The sequence below is a fragment of the Halichoeres trimaculatus genome, unplaced genomic scaffold (assembly GCF_033239565.1).
Source record: "Halichoeres trimaculatus isolate MK-OKI-2021-1 unplaced genomic scaffold, fHalTri1.1 fHalTri1_scaffold_5, whole genome shotgun sequence".
Classification (NCBI taxonomy): Eukaryota; Metazoa; Chordata; class Actinopteri; order Labriformes; family Labridae; genus Halichoeres; species Halichoeres trimaculatus.
In genome coordinates, this window is record NW_027437183.1 from 19,129,800 (window position 1) to 19,144,873 (window position 15,074).

The 15,074-nt window shown below is 40.9% G+C and overlaps 1 protein-coding gene across 4 annotated transcripts in view; it reads right to left on the reverse strand.

Moving 5' to 3' along the window:
• The window catches only part of gnb1l (guanine nucleotide binding protein (G protein), beta polypeptide 1-like), a 29,627-nt gene extending 14,845 nt beyond the window's left edge, over positions 1–14,782 (reverse strand). The window contains exons 1-6 of one of the 4 annotated variants that reach the window (XM_074669332.1): positions 14,681–14,774; positions 8,019–8,173; positions 7,394–7,570; positions 7,017–7,142; positions 6,668–6,830; positions 1,467–1,559 (exon numbers count right to left, since the gene is read on the reverse strand). In XM_074669332.1, the coding sequence (XP_074525433.1) occupies positions 1,467–1,559; positions 6,668–6,830; positions 7,017–7,142; positions 7,394–7,503 (492 nt within the window). In that variant the 5' untranslated portion in view covers positions 7,504–7,570; positions 8,019–8,173; positions 14,681–14,774. Of the gene's footprint in view, positions 1–1,466; positions 1,560–6,667; positions 6,831–7,016; positions 7,143–7,393; positions 7,571–8,018; positions 8,174–8,237; positions 8,294–10,908; positions 11,045–14,680 lie in introns of those variants that run through there. The other 3 variants (XM_074669333.1, XM_074669331.1, XM_074669334.1) reach the window with 3 other exon arrangements.
• Positions 14,783–15,074: the final 292 nt, after the last annotated feature.

A 15,074-nucleotide genomic window follows, 5' to 3' on the forward strand; every position in this document is an offset into this window, starting at 1 on the left:
AAATCTGTTGGTGAGTCTGTCGTGGAAATAATGGAGGATAATCACTTCTTGTCTTTAACAGTGGAGAAGAAAGGGAGGACAGAGAGGAGAGTGTTGTCAGTGGCTTCTTCTTCTGCATGATGTGTGTGTGATGGAGGGAGACAGGGTGGAGAAAGAGGGGCATGGTTAGAGCCGGTGCCTCCTGCTGTGTGAGGTTAAGGAAACAGCAGGTACCAGTTGAGCATTTGATGTGAAAGACAGCATGAGAGTTTCTTAATGTGACTGACCGACAAAACGTGAAGGGAGTGATTTAAACCTGCCTGTATGTGAGTATATAAAATAATTTTAAGACACGCTCTCACACACACACAGGGTTTTGAAGTCTATTCCCTCTGCTCTGTCCTCTTGAATCACTCAGTCGGTAACAGATGAACATGCCTCGGTCTTGAAAGGAACCGGCCTGAAATGATTTAGAATCACCTGGGCCCTTCGGCTTTGAAGTCAGACAGCTGCCTGTGCTGTATTACAATGATATTGTATAATTTATAATGATATAATTGATCATTATGTTTCCTGGCACTCAACACTCAACCGGCGTCGATTCATAAATCAGATGATGAAAGGAGGGTGTAACGGCGAAATCAAAGAGAAAGAGAGAGGGAAAAACACAAACACAATATCAGCGTGCGGCGTAACTCTCGACACATCTCTGTAATAATTATACAAACAACTTTAACACCTTTGTAGTTATCCTATTAAAGCCCCTCTTATTAAAGTCAGAGGGACACAGGGCAGAGTGTGTACGAGCAGAAACCCTGTTACACTCAGGCTTTAAAATTAAAGGTTGTTCTGTGTGTCCTGTTGCCTGTAAACTGCACAGCACATAATATTTATTCCAACTATTCTCAGTCTTGCATTAGTTTGAAACCTCACTCCCCCCAAGAGCCCCAAACCCAAAAAGTTAATAATTAGCCATAAAAATAATTACAGGGTCTCGTTAATGGCTGGGGAAAAAAATAAAGCCTTCGACAGCATTTACAAAACAGAGCAAACTTTTTTTCTGCTGGGATCAGATTGGATGTACAGCTGCAGGCTGATATATTGCTGTGAACCCCCGGCCCTTCCAAACGCTCTAATTACAGTGTCGGAACTCGCTGCCAGCTGAGAAGAAATGCTCGGAAAAAAGGCCCGGGACGAGTTGTTGGGCTGTAAATCATGTGCCACGTCTCCCGAGCTCCCGTGTGCATTTTTTGTTGACTTTTCTATCATTGGGCCTCGTTATGGGCAGCTGCCCAATCAGAACAAAGCAGGTAAGACTCTAGGCGTTACTATTCAAGCAAACAAAAATAGGAGAAGGTGCAGAGGTTTTTTTTGATAATGGCTGCCAGGATAAACTGGATGAACTGAAAGTTATTTGTTAGGGTGAAGTAATAAACCCTGCAACATGTCTCCTCAAACAGCATCAAAGAGTATTGTTTGGTGCTTACCTGCCAGAGTTTGATACACATGACCATCCCCACCTTGGCGTCTGGTTTCAGGGTGCAGACAGGGGTCTTACTCTGCAGTTCAATGATCTTAATCTGCAGAGAGAACATGACAAGAAAATCTTAGAACTAGCTACTGACCATTTCATGCTAACACGTCACACATAAAATGCTAACATCATTAGTCTAACATGCTCACAATAAAACTAGAAAGTTCACATCTCAGTCTCACAGGAGAACTTCATCACTGGTGTGTTTACAGATAAAGAATCCAAGCTACTGTTAGTGCAACACACCCAAATCTTCAATCCAGCATTCACTGCTATTAGCTGAGTTGCATTGTCACTGACAGAAAGAATGTACATAATCATACAAAAGTGTATCTGACTTCAGCTGAATCTGCTGAAATTTTGTACCTCAATAAATGTGATTTAAAAATCAGACACAGTTATCTGAATGCTTTTTGAAGAAGAAGAAGTATTTTTATACTAGTGTCAGCTGAAGAATCATAGACTGTATATTAGTCATGTGCCAATCGATCGTGCTCATTTCCTTAATTTTGGGGGATCGGTGATCAGCCTATCCTACATATAAAACTGATCTTATACACCTCTGGGTAGGTCTGACAGCCAGTTATTGTTGCTCTTTGCTCCGAGACCTAAAACTCAGGACACTTCATTGGTTGTTTAAGTTAAAACATCAAGATTGCATTGTTTCACAGGTATTGTTCAATGATTTTCAATAAGATAAGATTGGAACATTGAAGGTATATGCTGTCAGTTATAAAAAAAATAAAAAAACAAAAATCTGTATTGGCCCAAATCGGTATCCGCAGGTAAGGCTTTTTAAAGATCGGTGATCTCCCAGAAAATTGTGATCAATGCACCCCTACTGTATATATGATAACGTATAGACTGTCTGTTTCTGAATGACGGGGACCATAGTGGAAACACTGAACTCAACTTAGCTTTGTTCAAGTTTAGATGGGGTTAAAGCCTCTCTGCAGACAGCTACAGGGTGCCCACCTGTCAGTCATATCAGCCATGCACTAATATGGACAAAAACTGTAGGTTTAATAACTTCAAAAATAACTGGTTGTGAAAAAAAATTCTTATCTGTACAGCGTGTTCTGATAGAGAAATAAGCTCCACAGACCCAAATTGTTTTTTGGAAGCAGGCTTTAAATATGTTTATATTTATGCTGCTAAAATTGTCTTTTTGGCTTGGTTTGTGTTCGACTGCTTCAAATGGACACTTTTACACGTTTATAGCATTTCTGCATAAGCCTTATGTTTTAGACTATGGCTTGCTGTTTGGGCCAATTCGGATGGTAATTAGTCCATAGTTGATTAGCAGATAATAATTAGTTATGGTGAGACTTTTGAGTTCTCATATGATACTAATTAAAATGAAAAGTTGTTGATACCTGTTTTGAAACCACAGTAACTCAAATTTTACTTCTGGTCACTTAAAATATGCCCATTTTGTGTATTTCTGTTTCGAACCTGCACACAGTGCTGGTAAAGTAAACATATTATCTATTTCAGTTTATGGTTAATTAACTGAGGATGGACATATTAGTATTATTTTAAAGACAAAGTGGAAACTACCGCCTGGTACAAGGATTATTGTGTGACAGAATGTAAAAGACTGCATGTACTGTGATGAATAATATTCAGAGGTCATCATTCTTGAAACGAATATAAACCCAAAAAGAGTGTTTTTCTCATAGAATTATCCTTCATAAAGCAGAGGAGTTGCATGGTGATGTGTCTATGAGCATAGGGTGCTCTTTCTCCCTGTGAATGGTGACAAGGAGAACTGAGACACACAGCTGACAGGAAGAAGTGCAACTTTAAGTCTGGCACCCTCCTTCATGTTTATGCCAAGGTGTGGGAGTGTATATACAGTAACTTTTGTAATTGTTGTGAAACAATCAGAAAATAATTTCTGTTTTTTTCTGTTTGCCTACATTGGCACCATCAGCTCTCTGACTTTTTCTCTCAACACTCTTGCCCACTCTCCTCAGCTAAAGAGCAGAAATGAGTGTAAATCTGTAGATCTAAGTACTGAGAACTTTGACAGCGGTGAGGACATTAAGTGCAAACCACAGATGTGAACTTCTTGAAGCTTCACTGGAAAAGTCTAGTATCCCAAAGTAAGTGTGCTTCATCTCCTAGGAACAAACCACCTTGGAAATCTGTCCAAGAGCTGTCACTGAGAGTTGATGTTGATGAAAAACTATTGATGCACTGTATGAAAACCTATGTGCGTTAACTTGTAAAACTGCCCTGATCAGTTCATATGAAGGTGACCTTTGTCATGCTGAAATTTGCTTTGACCAACTGTGCTAAGTTTTTAGCCTGTCTATGTTTTGAGGCTTTAGCTAGCAGACCTCCTCTGTCCTCTACCATGAGGGCATTTTTAATAGCCTTTCCCAATATTTCTGAATGCATTTTATTGTAATTTAACAGCTTCCTATGTTTATTTTTTTTACTGTGACCCAGTTCCAGCTCCACACAAAGCATGCAGTTGTGCTCATACTTATTTATTTACAAGCTGTGCACCCTGTCATGATTTGTTTGTCCTCTGAACTTCAATAACAAAGCAGCAACCTGAATCTGTCATTGTGGTTCAGGACCTCCGCAGATCAGAGCGCCTCTAACCAGCGGTACAGTACAATCCATCAGAGCAGAGCAGCCGCCCCACTGTCTATAATAAATCCTGCTAAAGCCAGACCTTGTGACGTGAATGGTGTTTTCCTGCACACATTGGCACTGATTCTGATAAAATACACAGCCTAATGGAGCCAGTGATAAAGTGCTCACCCACATCACTACCAAAAAGTCATTCCTTCCACTTCCTCAGTGCTGATGATCCGCATATTCATCCTCATTAGGGCCTAAAAGCGCTTTAAGGGAGCGATCTGTATTTTAGCGCTAGGCTACATCTGTCCTGCATGTTTATGTCTGCGTGCCTGACAAAGAGGGCCTTTAAGGACTTCCTCATGCCTCAGGTAATTGCTGTGCTTGTGTGGCATCACGCTGCCCATAAAAAAACACCCACGCTATTAATTAATGTTTCTGCCACAGAAGAAATCTGCTGGCAGAGATCTCAGTGTGAACAGTAAACAGTGAAACCACCTGAATTAGCTTTGGAGGAAACTCATTCTGTGGTCTGGGTCACATACCTGAATACTGACCTGTCTGTTTTGATCATGTCATATTGTTTTTTAAAGGAGTTCATTAACGTTTGTTTTCGGTGCAGGCGCACGATAAGCATCTGTCTTGGCTGGTTATATCTGAGGAATGAGGTGAGGAGACTGAATGACAAAAATCAACCGTGGCCTGTTTTGGTCTGACTTGTATGGGTGTGTGTGTGTCTCTCTGTCTGTCTGTGTCAGCTGGGACAATGGCATTATTGAGGTGCAGGGAGTCACAGGCGCCCTGATGCCTGGCCTGCTGGACAGGGGTTAGCAGAGGCACGTTTAACTGGATCAGGTGACCGCTCTGTCCCTTTCAAGTGTGCCTCCTCCACAGAGGACCAAGTAACATGAATCTGGAGGCAATAAAAGACGGCTGAATCACTGGCTGCCCTCTCCTCATCCTCCTTCACTCTGCACAAAAAGCCCACAGGCTCGTGGGTGTTGAGCATTCGCTCATTAACTGGGAGACGCACTTTGCAGACTGGGCTGTAATCTCATTTGGTGCCCGATTTCTTTAGGCCAGGGAATTCACTTTCTTTTAAGCCAAGCAAAAGATTAAATATATACAGCTATTACGAGTGCTCCATTAGTCAAGAAGCAGCTACTTGTAAAGAAACCAAACTAAAGTTGATGTCTGAGGCCCACACAGGGCAACAAGATTAACAGAACAGCAAAATACAACTAACATATTTATGAAAACATAATGCCACAATGCAATATTTGAAAACTAAGCAAGTCTTTGTCTTTTTGGTTAAAAAAAAATCTATTTTTAGACTTAATTTGAGAACCATTTACCTGAAAAATCACCTTTTCCCAAAATCTTTAAAGACAAACACCTGAATTGCTTGAGAAAGATAAAAAAGATCTGTCCGTGTTGTCAGAAAATGTAATGGTTTAGTTTCTTGTAAAAAGAATAATGGTTTCATTCAAGATACTTGGCAAGTACATTTTTCTTACACAAGTGGCGGTTTTTTTTTCTTAGCAATTCAAGTGTAATTTTTGTCTTTTAAGGCTTGATTTGGTGTTAGTATGTGACTCTTTCTTAGTCTTAAGTTTCATAAATCTGTTGGCCAAGCTTCACTTTAGCAGCCACTAGTAAAATGAACAAGCATTTAGCTTGTTGCTAATATGATGTTGCTAATCCTAAGTAATTTACTGCAATGTGCAGCTGAGTCATGATATTGGCTTTGTGAAGGACTAGTTAAATTAAATAATATAATAAATAAAATCCCTTGGTTAGTTTGTTTACCTGAAAATTAAGTGGGGAAATCAGCTAGTGCATCAGTGAATCAGTGGCTTGTGCTGATGATGCTGGTGAGAGTCATGTACAACATTTTTGGCAGTGAAAAGTGTAGTGGACTGACTCATGACAGCTGAAATATCACTCAATTCATGTAGATGAGCATTTGCAGGAGATCACAGCAAGCTAGCATGGAGGTGACGGGGATCTCAGGTGAAAGGAAAAGTTTCACTGTGGGATTTCCATTTATCTCTTAACAGATTAACTGAACCAAAGACCACAAATATGTTTGAGAGCTTCATGTCTAACGTGCAAAATAGGAACTGCAAGTCTGGTCAGGTTTGAGCAAGCTGGCATTTTTTTTAATACTCAAGCTGGCAGTTTAACTAATTAACCATCCCACCTCCCCCGCAAATAAACTCAACAATGATTCCTCCTGTTGAACGTTAAACAGCATGTGACGATGATTTGTTCCAGTTGGAGGGCGTCAGGGTCAAATTAAGAATCCATAAAGTTAATGCTATAATAAATTAAAGTAATTATTGAAGAACTAAAATCAAACAAATCAGACTGAATTTTAAACAATACTCAAGCAATAAACCATTAATTTGATTTTCTATGCACCCAAAGGTTATGAAGGATTTGAACACACCCCAGCATGCACTAAGTGAAGGCTTAGGTAACTATGGACTGCTCACTGGATACATTCAAACTCCTATCCAGACAGACATACGACAGTTTCCATCCATAATGTCTCACCTCCTCTGTCTGCTGTCCAGGAAAGGCGAGCAGGTGGTTTCCAGGGCTCGTCTCCAGCCTGGAGCACTGACAGAACCCAACACTGCCGGTCCACACAGAGTCCACCACCTCACTGCGACCTTCACTCAGATCCCACAGATGGACCTGCATGTCTCGACCCTGACTGCTCAAACAAAACGGAAAAAGGAAGAGTCAAACACCTCAATTTGGAGTCATTTCAATGTTTCATGTAACTTTCATCTCAATGCATGTACACCATATATGTTTTCTAGAGAATGCCATCCTCCCACATCATTCTGATTCAAAGCTTCTTAAGCAGCCAAGAGGCCAAATCAAGCATCATTCTCACCTGATGAGGGTATCTGTAGTCTGCAGCGTGCTCACCCAGATGATCGAGTTACCAGAATGCCCCTCCACAATCCTCTCAGCTCTCCGGGTGTTCAGGTTCCAGATATGGATGGAGCCCTTCCCTGACCTGCAGAACCCGACAAAATATTTACACTTCTTGCACAATATCTATGACAACTCTGCTTTCAACTGTACCCCAAGAAATAAAACAGCATTTAAAATCTAACATGCAGAAAACAGAAACAACACCAAGCTTTTGGCACATTTTTGCATTCTAACACATCCATCTTCTGTATCACTATTCCACGTAGGGGGAAAACCTCAGTGTTTATGTGAAACCAGAAAGTTAAAGTATAATTTTTATGATAAATGACTCACCCAGAGTACAGGAGAGGAGTGTCCCCTCCATGGCAGCTAAAGTGGAGGGTGTTGAGGGGCCCACCAGCACCCCTCAGGGTGTAGACAGGGGTCGGAGCAGGACGAGACATCTCTGGTTCAGACAATCAATGCATGGATGTAAAGAGTACGCAAACCTCAGACTTACGTCAGGGACTCCTGCATAAAAAAAGAGGAAAGAGATTTGATTTAGCCAACTAAAGTAGCAGAAGCAGTAAAAGCTCACATTTGTCAATCACATCATCCTGTGCTGCTTCAGCAGACAGATTATGGTCTGTGTCAGTCAGAGCAGAATAATAACACTCTGGATTACACTAACATGAAAGTCAAGAGTAGGCTTCGATGTGATCACTTCATTTGTTTTTGTTCACTTCAGTGAGCTCAGACTTTAAGAAAGTAACTCCAGTTTGCCTCCAAGCCTTTCTCCTGCACACAGCAGACGGCTGTTTTTAATGCGCTGTCTGTACTTTCTCTATTGTTGGTAGCTACAAACCCTGCAGCTCTCTCCTTCTCTCCGTCATCCTGCCCCCAGTCGACATGATAACACCTCTCTTACTCAATACGTCATAAATCACAGCTCCTGACAGCTTAATTACAGTAAACACACAGAGATTCAAGCTTCTCTCTGCTCTTGCGATCAACAGCCGTTGTCCCAGAGGCAGAGGCAACAGCTCAGGCTTTCATGTCGATTGTAGGCCGGGCAGCTGAGGAAACCAAATCGACCACAGGTATGTTGCGAGGAAATGATGCATCACTGTTAACCTGCAGCACAATCACAGATAAATGACTTTTAGTGATAGCTTCCAAAACCGAAGATCCATCTCACCGTACGAGTTCTGAGCTGCTTGTCGTGTGTACTGACAGATGGCTCTGAGCATTTTAAAAACTCCAAAGTAAGCCTAGCCTCCGAAAGGCTAAAAATAAAAGGCTGTGTCGCTGTTACTAACTGCCACACCTTGAGATTTTAAACGAATTCCTCCCGTGCCAAGATGCAGCTATTTTAGACCTGGTTATCTGTAAAAACACGTTCATAAACACAAGAACAAAAGTTAAATAGAGCTTTCCGGCAAAATCAAAATAAGCAAAATCAAACTAAGCAAGGCATTAAAATTTTCCATAGAGAAATGATATCCTGAAAATGATCTTTACTTGTCTTTCTGCAAGAAGAGTTAAGAAACTTTAATTCATTTGTTTCACTGAAACCAGAGACAAGAGTGACAACAGAGAAACTGCTAGCTCCGGCCTTGATCACGCCAACTTGACGTGTCAAATCTGTATCATTGAATAGATAAAAAAAAGTGATGATAAGGAGTAGCAGTAGCAGTGGGGTTGTTGGTTTAAGTATTATTACAGACTAATTCTTAAACTGAGGCTGCTTGGTTGAATGATGCTACATCACAACCTTGGCACAACTGAAGTGCCCCCAGCAAAGTGCTAACTCAACTGCTCTAAGGAATAAAACTGTTCATGTGTGAACAGCAATTATGGATTCGCCAATCCAACTCTTTAAGTCCAGATACCAGTACCAAAACCTGGGCTCTGATGTCAGGTGTTATGGGTATTTATCTGATCCTATACCAGCATAAATCAAACATTCAGTATTTTCTTATTGTGAAGATAAAGGCTTCTTGTAAAACAACATGACATAAAAACATATTCAAAGTGACTTTACTAATGTTTTATGGGATTTTAAATGTGTAAATGTGGTGAGTAGAGCTCTAAAACTAATGGGAGTTACACTTTAACTGTAAATCTCAGTTGCAGATAAGTGAAGAATTAAACTTGAACATACAGGAAGTTGTAGTCAGAGTTGTCAGAGAAACAAGTGAAACACCTCCAAAACTACTAAGTATTCTTCCTCTTTTTTTTTTAGCTCTGCAAAGCAAAAGTGATCAGACCTACTGCGCATCTGATGACATATTACATGCACATGGTTGTTGCTCACCCGAGAGCATAGAACAGAGTTTCATAGATCTGTTCTATGGATCTTCCTTTTGTCTAAAATATCCAGTGAAACTTTTTAAGTCTGTACCAGACCAACACCAGGATTGGTGCATCCCTGATAGCTGCAACAACTGAGTGAAAACAGTGAACTTCCCAAGAGATGTATTTTGTGTGTCTATCTGTCTGTGCTACTCAGTCTATTACAGATGACAAATAAAAGCGACAATGCATAAATGCATATTCCGGGTCACACAACCTGGGCTAGGCCACAAACTGCAGTTATTATCTGCCTAGTCAGCAGAACACCATGGTAAATAAAGTACATCAGGGTTTTTTTTGCACTCTCCTTACATAACCATGAGTAAATGTTGACTTATCTTTTTTTCACTTAATGCATTTTTAATGCAAGAATTTTAATTCTTGACAGCTGATTTTAAAGGTTTAAAATCCAAAAACAGGTTCAGAATGGTATTAAATGAGTTTACATCTACGTTTTAATATCTTACATTTTGGTTTTTACAGTTAAAGAATAGTTAAATTCCCACTCTTAACCTCACATTGAGAAATGCAGCTAAATTCGTACTAGTACTGGATCAGATTGACCGATACCAAAGCTCAGGTATCAGTATAAGTGTGTTACATTACTTAAAGAGCACAATATTATTCAGGTTCATCAGAGTTAATAAGCCTGACCTGATCTCACCACCTTCAAACCCCTCCTCCACTTTTACTTATCATAACCCCTGATCCCTGTAATCAGTGGAAGCTGAAACTAGAGCCTGAGGCATTCAGGAGCAACTCATTTCAGGAGGTTAGTGGTTAAATTGTGCGTGTGAATCTGTGAAGCACAGAGACAGAGACCCCTGACCAGCCTGCCTAATTAAGACACAATGCTGCGGTCTGATGGATTCAGCGGGACAGAGTCAAGACACCAGTTTTGCAACAAATTGATGACGAAAGTTAGTTTCTACCAGCTCTAGAAACTAAACAAAAAGAAAAACTTCAAGAATATAACGTTTCCATGTTTACTGCTTCAGAAAATGTCTGTTTGGATAAGAAACTGAGCTTAATGTATCACTCATATCTGTGAGCTAAACCAACAGGAAACTCTTTGGACAACAACTGTACAAACTAGTTTCAGTGTGGAATGACAGAAATGGCAAAAAACGTCAACAGGGTTTTTGTGAGGGTCTATCAGTTAAGCTGTGAATGGGTGGGTATGGCTGCATTCCTGACTTCGAGTCCTGCGCCTGTGTGAGTGTGACGCTGGGTGAGGCTGACCCTGATAACAGGTGGATTAGGACTCCCTTATTGTCTTCTAGTAGCAGACCTGCATGGAGCTCTGAGTCACGGGCACAGCCGCCTCAAACTGTCTGTTTTTATTGTCTCAAGGTCAGGGGCTGCAAGACTTTCCACTGAGCCACCACAGCGCCCTGTCAATCACACACAAGCAGTGAGAACAGTGGTAGAAATGTCACCTGAGGACTGCAAGGCCAATGCAAAATGGAAAACAAAGGGTGCATATAATGCCCATTTTCCCAAGCCACTGTTACCTCAGAGTTTTCCAGGCGTCAGCATTTCCAGGGTCTGATTTCCCCTCAACAATAGCTCCGTTGTGGTGGCTGCAAGTGTGTCACCCACAAACCCAAATACAAACATGCAGGCAGCTCAGGAAGGGGGAGAGAGAGACTGTAAACAAACAAGACGGCAGTGGGATGTCACTCAAATCTATTTGCAAGGACCTTCAAATTGTTCCTAGAGCAAACAATCAAGCTGGTCACTTGTCAAGCTAGTAACTTTGATTTAAAGAAAACATTTCAAGACACCTTTCTGAAGCAGCAACAGTGCCAAAGATTGTAAAAGATAGTGGCTCATCTAGAAAAACAGACCTCTCTGCACACTGAGGTTTTAATGAACTTTAAAGCTGTCATACAGTGATTGAGGGAAGGATAACTGATACTCAATAGGTCAGAACACGTCTTCTTATTAAAATGTCCACAGGAGGAGCATCAGAAAAATGGCAGAACAGGGTAACCAGCTCCGACTAATTAAACCTGTGAGTGGTGGACAGGCCGTGATAAATCAGACTGACTGATTAATAAACCTGAGCCAGTGGGAAGAGGCAGCAGTGGAGGACTGAGGCTCCTGCTTGCCCTGTAACAGATAAGACAGCTCGGGGGTAATCTGACTCTAAGTCTGTGGATAAAGGCAGTTTGTCTCTTCTTGGGCCGTCTGTCCACACCTACTGGGTAATTAGGCCTAATTATGAGAGAAAGGTCCGCTTCCCCTTCATGTTATTAAATAAGAGCCAGCCTCATCCGCCAAGGATCTCTCAACACCAGCAAGGGGCTGGCGACCTTCAGATCAAACGCAGCCACTATCAGTGCCCCCCCTTCCCTCCTCGGCATTGCCGCACATATGAGGGCTTGAGGCGGGGGGGCAGAGCGGGTATTCGTTATGATATGGGGCATCAAAGTTTTTTTTTTTTTTTAAACAGAGGCTAGGAGGGAGTCCTGTCCACATTCCTCGCCTGCCTTTTTAGTCCTAGTGTCATGTGATCGGCAGCTACCTACCTGAGCTGCCCCCTTGTCAAGTTCAGCCATTCATAAATAAGAGCATGGAGGAAGGGATATGCTGATCACAGAGGTTTATTATAGAAGCTTTATAGTGCCCCAGCTTCACAGGAGCCATTATAGAGGCATGGGATCCCAAGATCCTCTGCTGATATAAGTCTCATCAAATATGAGATCTGAGCTACGTGATGAAAACTGAAAGTAGATTACACACCACTCAAAAGCTGCATTCGAGATATGCTGGGAATGAAAAGGCGACTTTATAACAAAGTTTTCTGCAAGCCAGACACTTCATCCATCCACTGCAGCAGCATCATACCTCAGCTATTAATCATTCTACCAACAGGCAGTGCTCTTATCTGCTGTTTCCCTGCTTTCCTCATCTCTCCAACGGAGCACTTCCTCCCTGGTCAGTGGGTGGTGAGCTGGATCTACGACCATTACTCAGCTTTTCTCCCTTAACCATCCCCCAGCTAATACAGACCCTCAGAAGAAGGAAACCAACCTGCCAAATAAAGAGCACGCTCCATTATAAAAGTCCAGTAAGACAAACAACACGGGAAGTGGCGAGGAAGACACACGCCCTTTATTGTGTCTTGGTGGGTTTATCTGGGCTGGATAAACAGACCAGCGGCGGACAGAGGCCGAAGCTGGACACAAGTGCACCAACACCCACTGTCAGTCACAGATCCACTGAGTGGGAAGAGGTGGCATTGTTCGCGTGAATGGCGTGAATGCTAAGCAGGGGCCATTGCAGATAAGAGCTAAATGCCTTGTGGGTGTCATTGAGGCAGGCACTGATGGAGCACTGTGTCAGAGGCTCGGTTTTAGGAGGTCCTGACTGTGGTCAACAGGTACCAGGAGCCTTATCTGTTTGCATTATCATCCATTTCCTCCATAAGGTCATTTACCTGGACACCAGAGGATAAAGAGACACAAGAGGGTTGACAGCTTGAGTGTCATCATACATCTCCACACGTTAGGGGTGTGATAGCTGGGGAGGATTTACAGCAAGAGCATGAAAACAAGTGAATGTTTTCTGTGCAATAATCCCAATAAGACATCATGAAGGAAGGGGAGAGGGAACACAGAAAACAACAATAAGCTACACTTTGTCAAACGGCACACCCCGCAGTGCTACATCTGCCTGTCATCTACAGTGAGTGATGAGTGACTGCATGAGAGCTAACTAATGGACGGTGAAAAGTTTGACAGAGTGCAAAGTATCTGGACATGACAAACAGCTTCCGGAGGGCTGCCAGGATTCTGCAGCTGAATTAAAGACACTAAAAAAGACTAAGATAAAACGTTGTGATTCAAAAGCTCAGATCATAACAACTTTTGAACTTGAATGCATCTGTATTTGCATGTGCTCAAAAACGGCAAACGCCACCTTCATAATCACCAACTTCTCCACCTCTTACTTTAATATTTTTTTAATGGAATTTTAGTATCTTGCCCTGTTATTACCATGTTTACAAGACATTTTGAAATTCTTATCTTTGACTAGTCACACCAAACTTAATTTGAAAATCTGAATGTTTTTTGATTTTGTAAATGCATTTTCTATTTTTGTCAGTGCTGACCTTTTAGTGATGAAATTCTTATAAGGTCAAATGTACTAGAACTGGCTACTTCACAACCAGTATTCCAGTTGGGATAAAGCTTAATTCCTAATTTCAGCCTAGAAGCTGACTGGCTTACAATGTGGGTTAGTTACAAAATTTATATTTCCCAAAAAGTGTTTTTGCTTGTAGGTCATTGGATAAATGGTATTTTTCTTTGTTGAGGGGGTTGACGTGTTTGTTTTACTACACTTTTGTGAACTCGGCCAATAAAACCCTGTGATAATAACAGTTCAGCTACTGGAAAAATCATGTTTTTACTTATTTGATTGACTGTTTTTTGTGGTTTGGATTATTTTATTTCATTTTATTACCTTTGTTTACCCCATCTTGGCCAGGGAAACAAACTTTACTCAATCATAAAAAAATGATATCAAAGATCATTGTCAGTATTACTCAGGCTTGTTTACACTATTGTTGGGAAAAAACATATGCAATTGTACATAAAACAATCTGTCAGATAACCTTCTAGAGAAGATATAACTGCTTCAATTGCATGCTTAAAAGCAATTTCACTGTTTTAAAAGTGAGGAAAAAAATCTTGTATTAAAAGAAGAAACCTAAAGCACTGATATTTAAAATATAAATTCCAGGACAAAATTGAAAATGGCAGTTAAATCTAAACATATTAATGAACCGTTACAATTATAAATTTAGATTTTGCTCAGCTTTGGTTTGGGGTTTATTTTACCGAATAATTTGCTTATATGGGGCTTACATGTTGCAAAGAACCCTCGACATGGCTGACTTCTTCAATTCCGATACCCAGCAGATAGATCAATGCATCTTAACACTTGAAAGGGGATAAGTTTGATTGATATTGATCATGAATAAATCCGTCGTGAAATTTAAAGCGTTTTACATAAACTATGGAATGCCCGTCCCTCAGTAAGTGACTCGACTTTCAGTTCTAATATTACATTTTTAAAGAATACTCTGGTTGTCTAAAGACACCTTCTTAAACTTTTGCCTCCTCTGTGATAGGAAGGTTAGCTGCGGGCTAGCAAACATGTACAACAGCTGCTATTAACAAACATACTCCGCTGACATGAAATGAGAGGCTCACAGCAGGGTAAAGTACGGTCACAAAGTAAAACAAACTGACAAAACTTTTCAAAGAAAGGTACCATTTCAGGTAGAGCCCGGTGTTTCGACAGTGAGGAGTCAGACAGACAGCATTGAGGAGAGAAACTTCAAAACATGAGCCAGAGAGAGGAAGGACCACTTACTGCAGGTTAGCTGTCCACAGAGGTGCCTGTCCAAAATGATCAGCGCGCTCTCTAGAAATTTAATTAAATTCAGCGAGCTGTAATGGATTGACTGTACATCCCAAAACCACACGACATAAAAACAAATCACATTGTAAAACCTTTAATATGAAAGAAATATAAAAACTAAAGAACAAATTAAAAGGCAAAGAAAAAAATATATCGTTTTTTTAATAACAGTGGTAAATAATGACAGTTTAGGACATCAGCCAATTGACACTCTGATGTTTACTTTAAGAAAATAAGAGTTGTA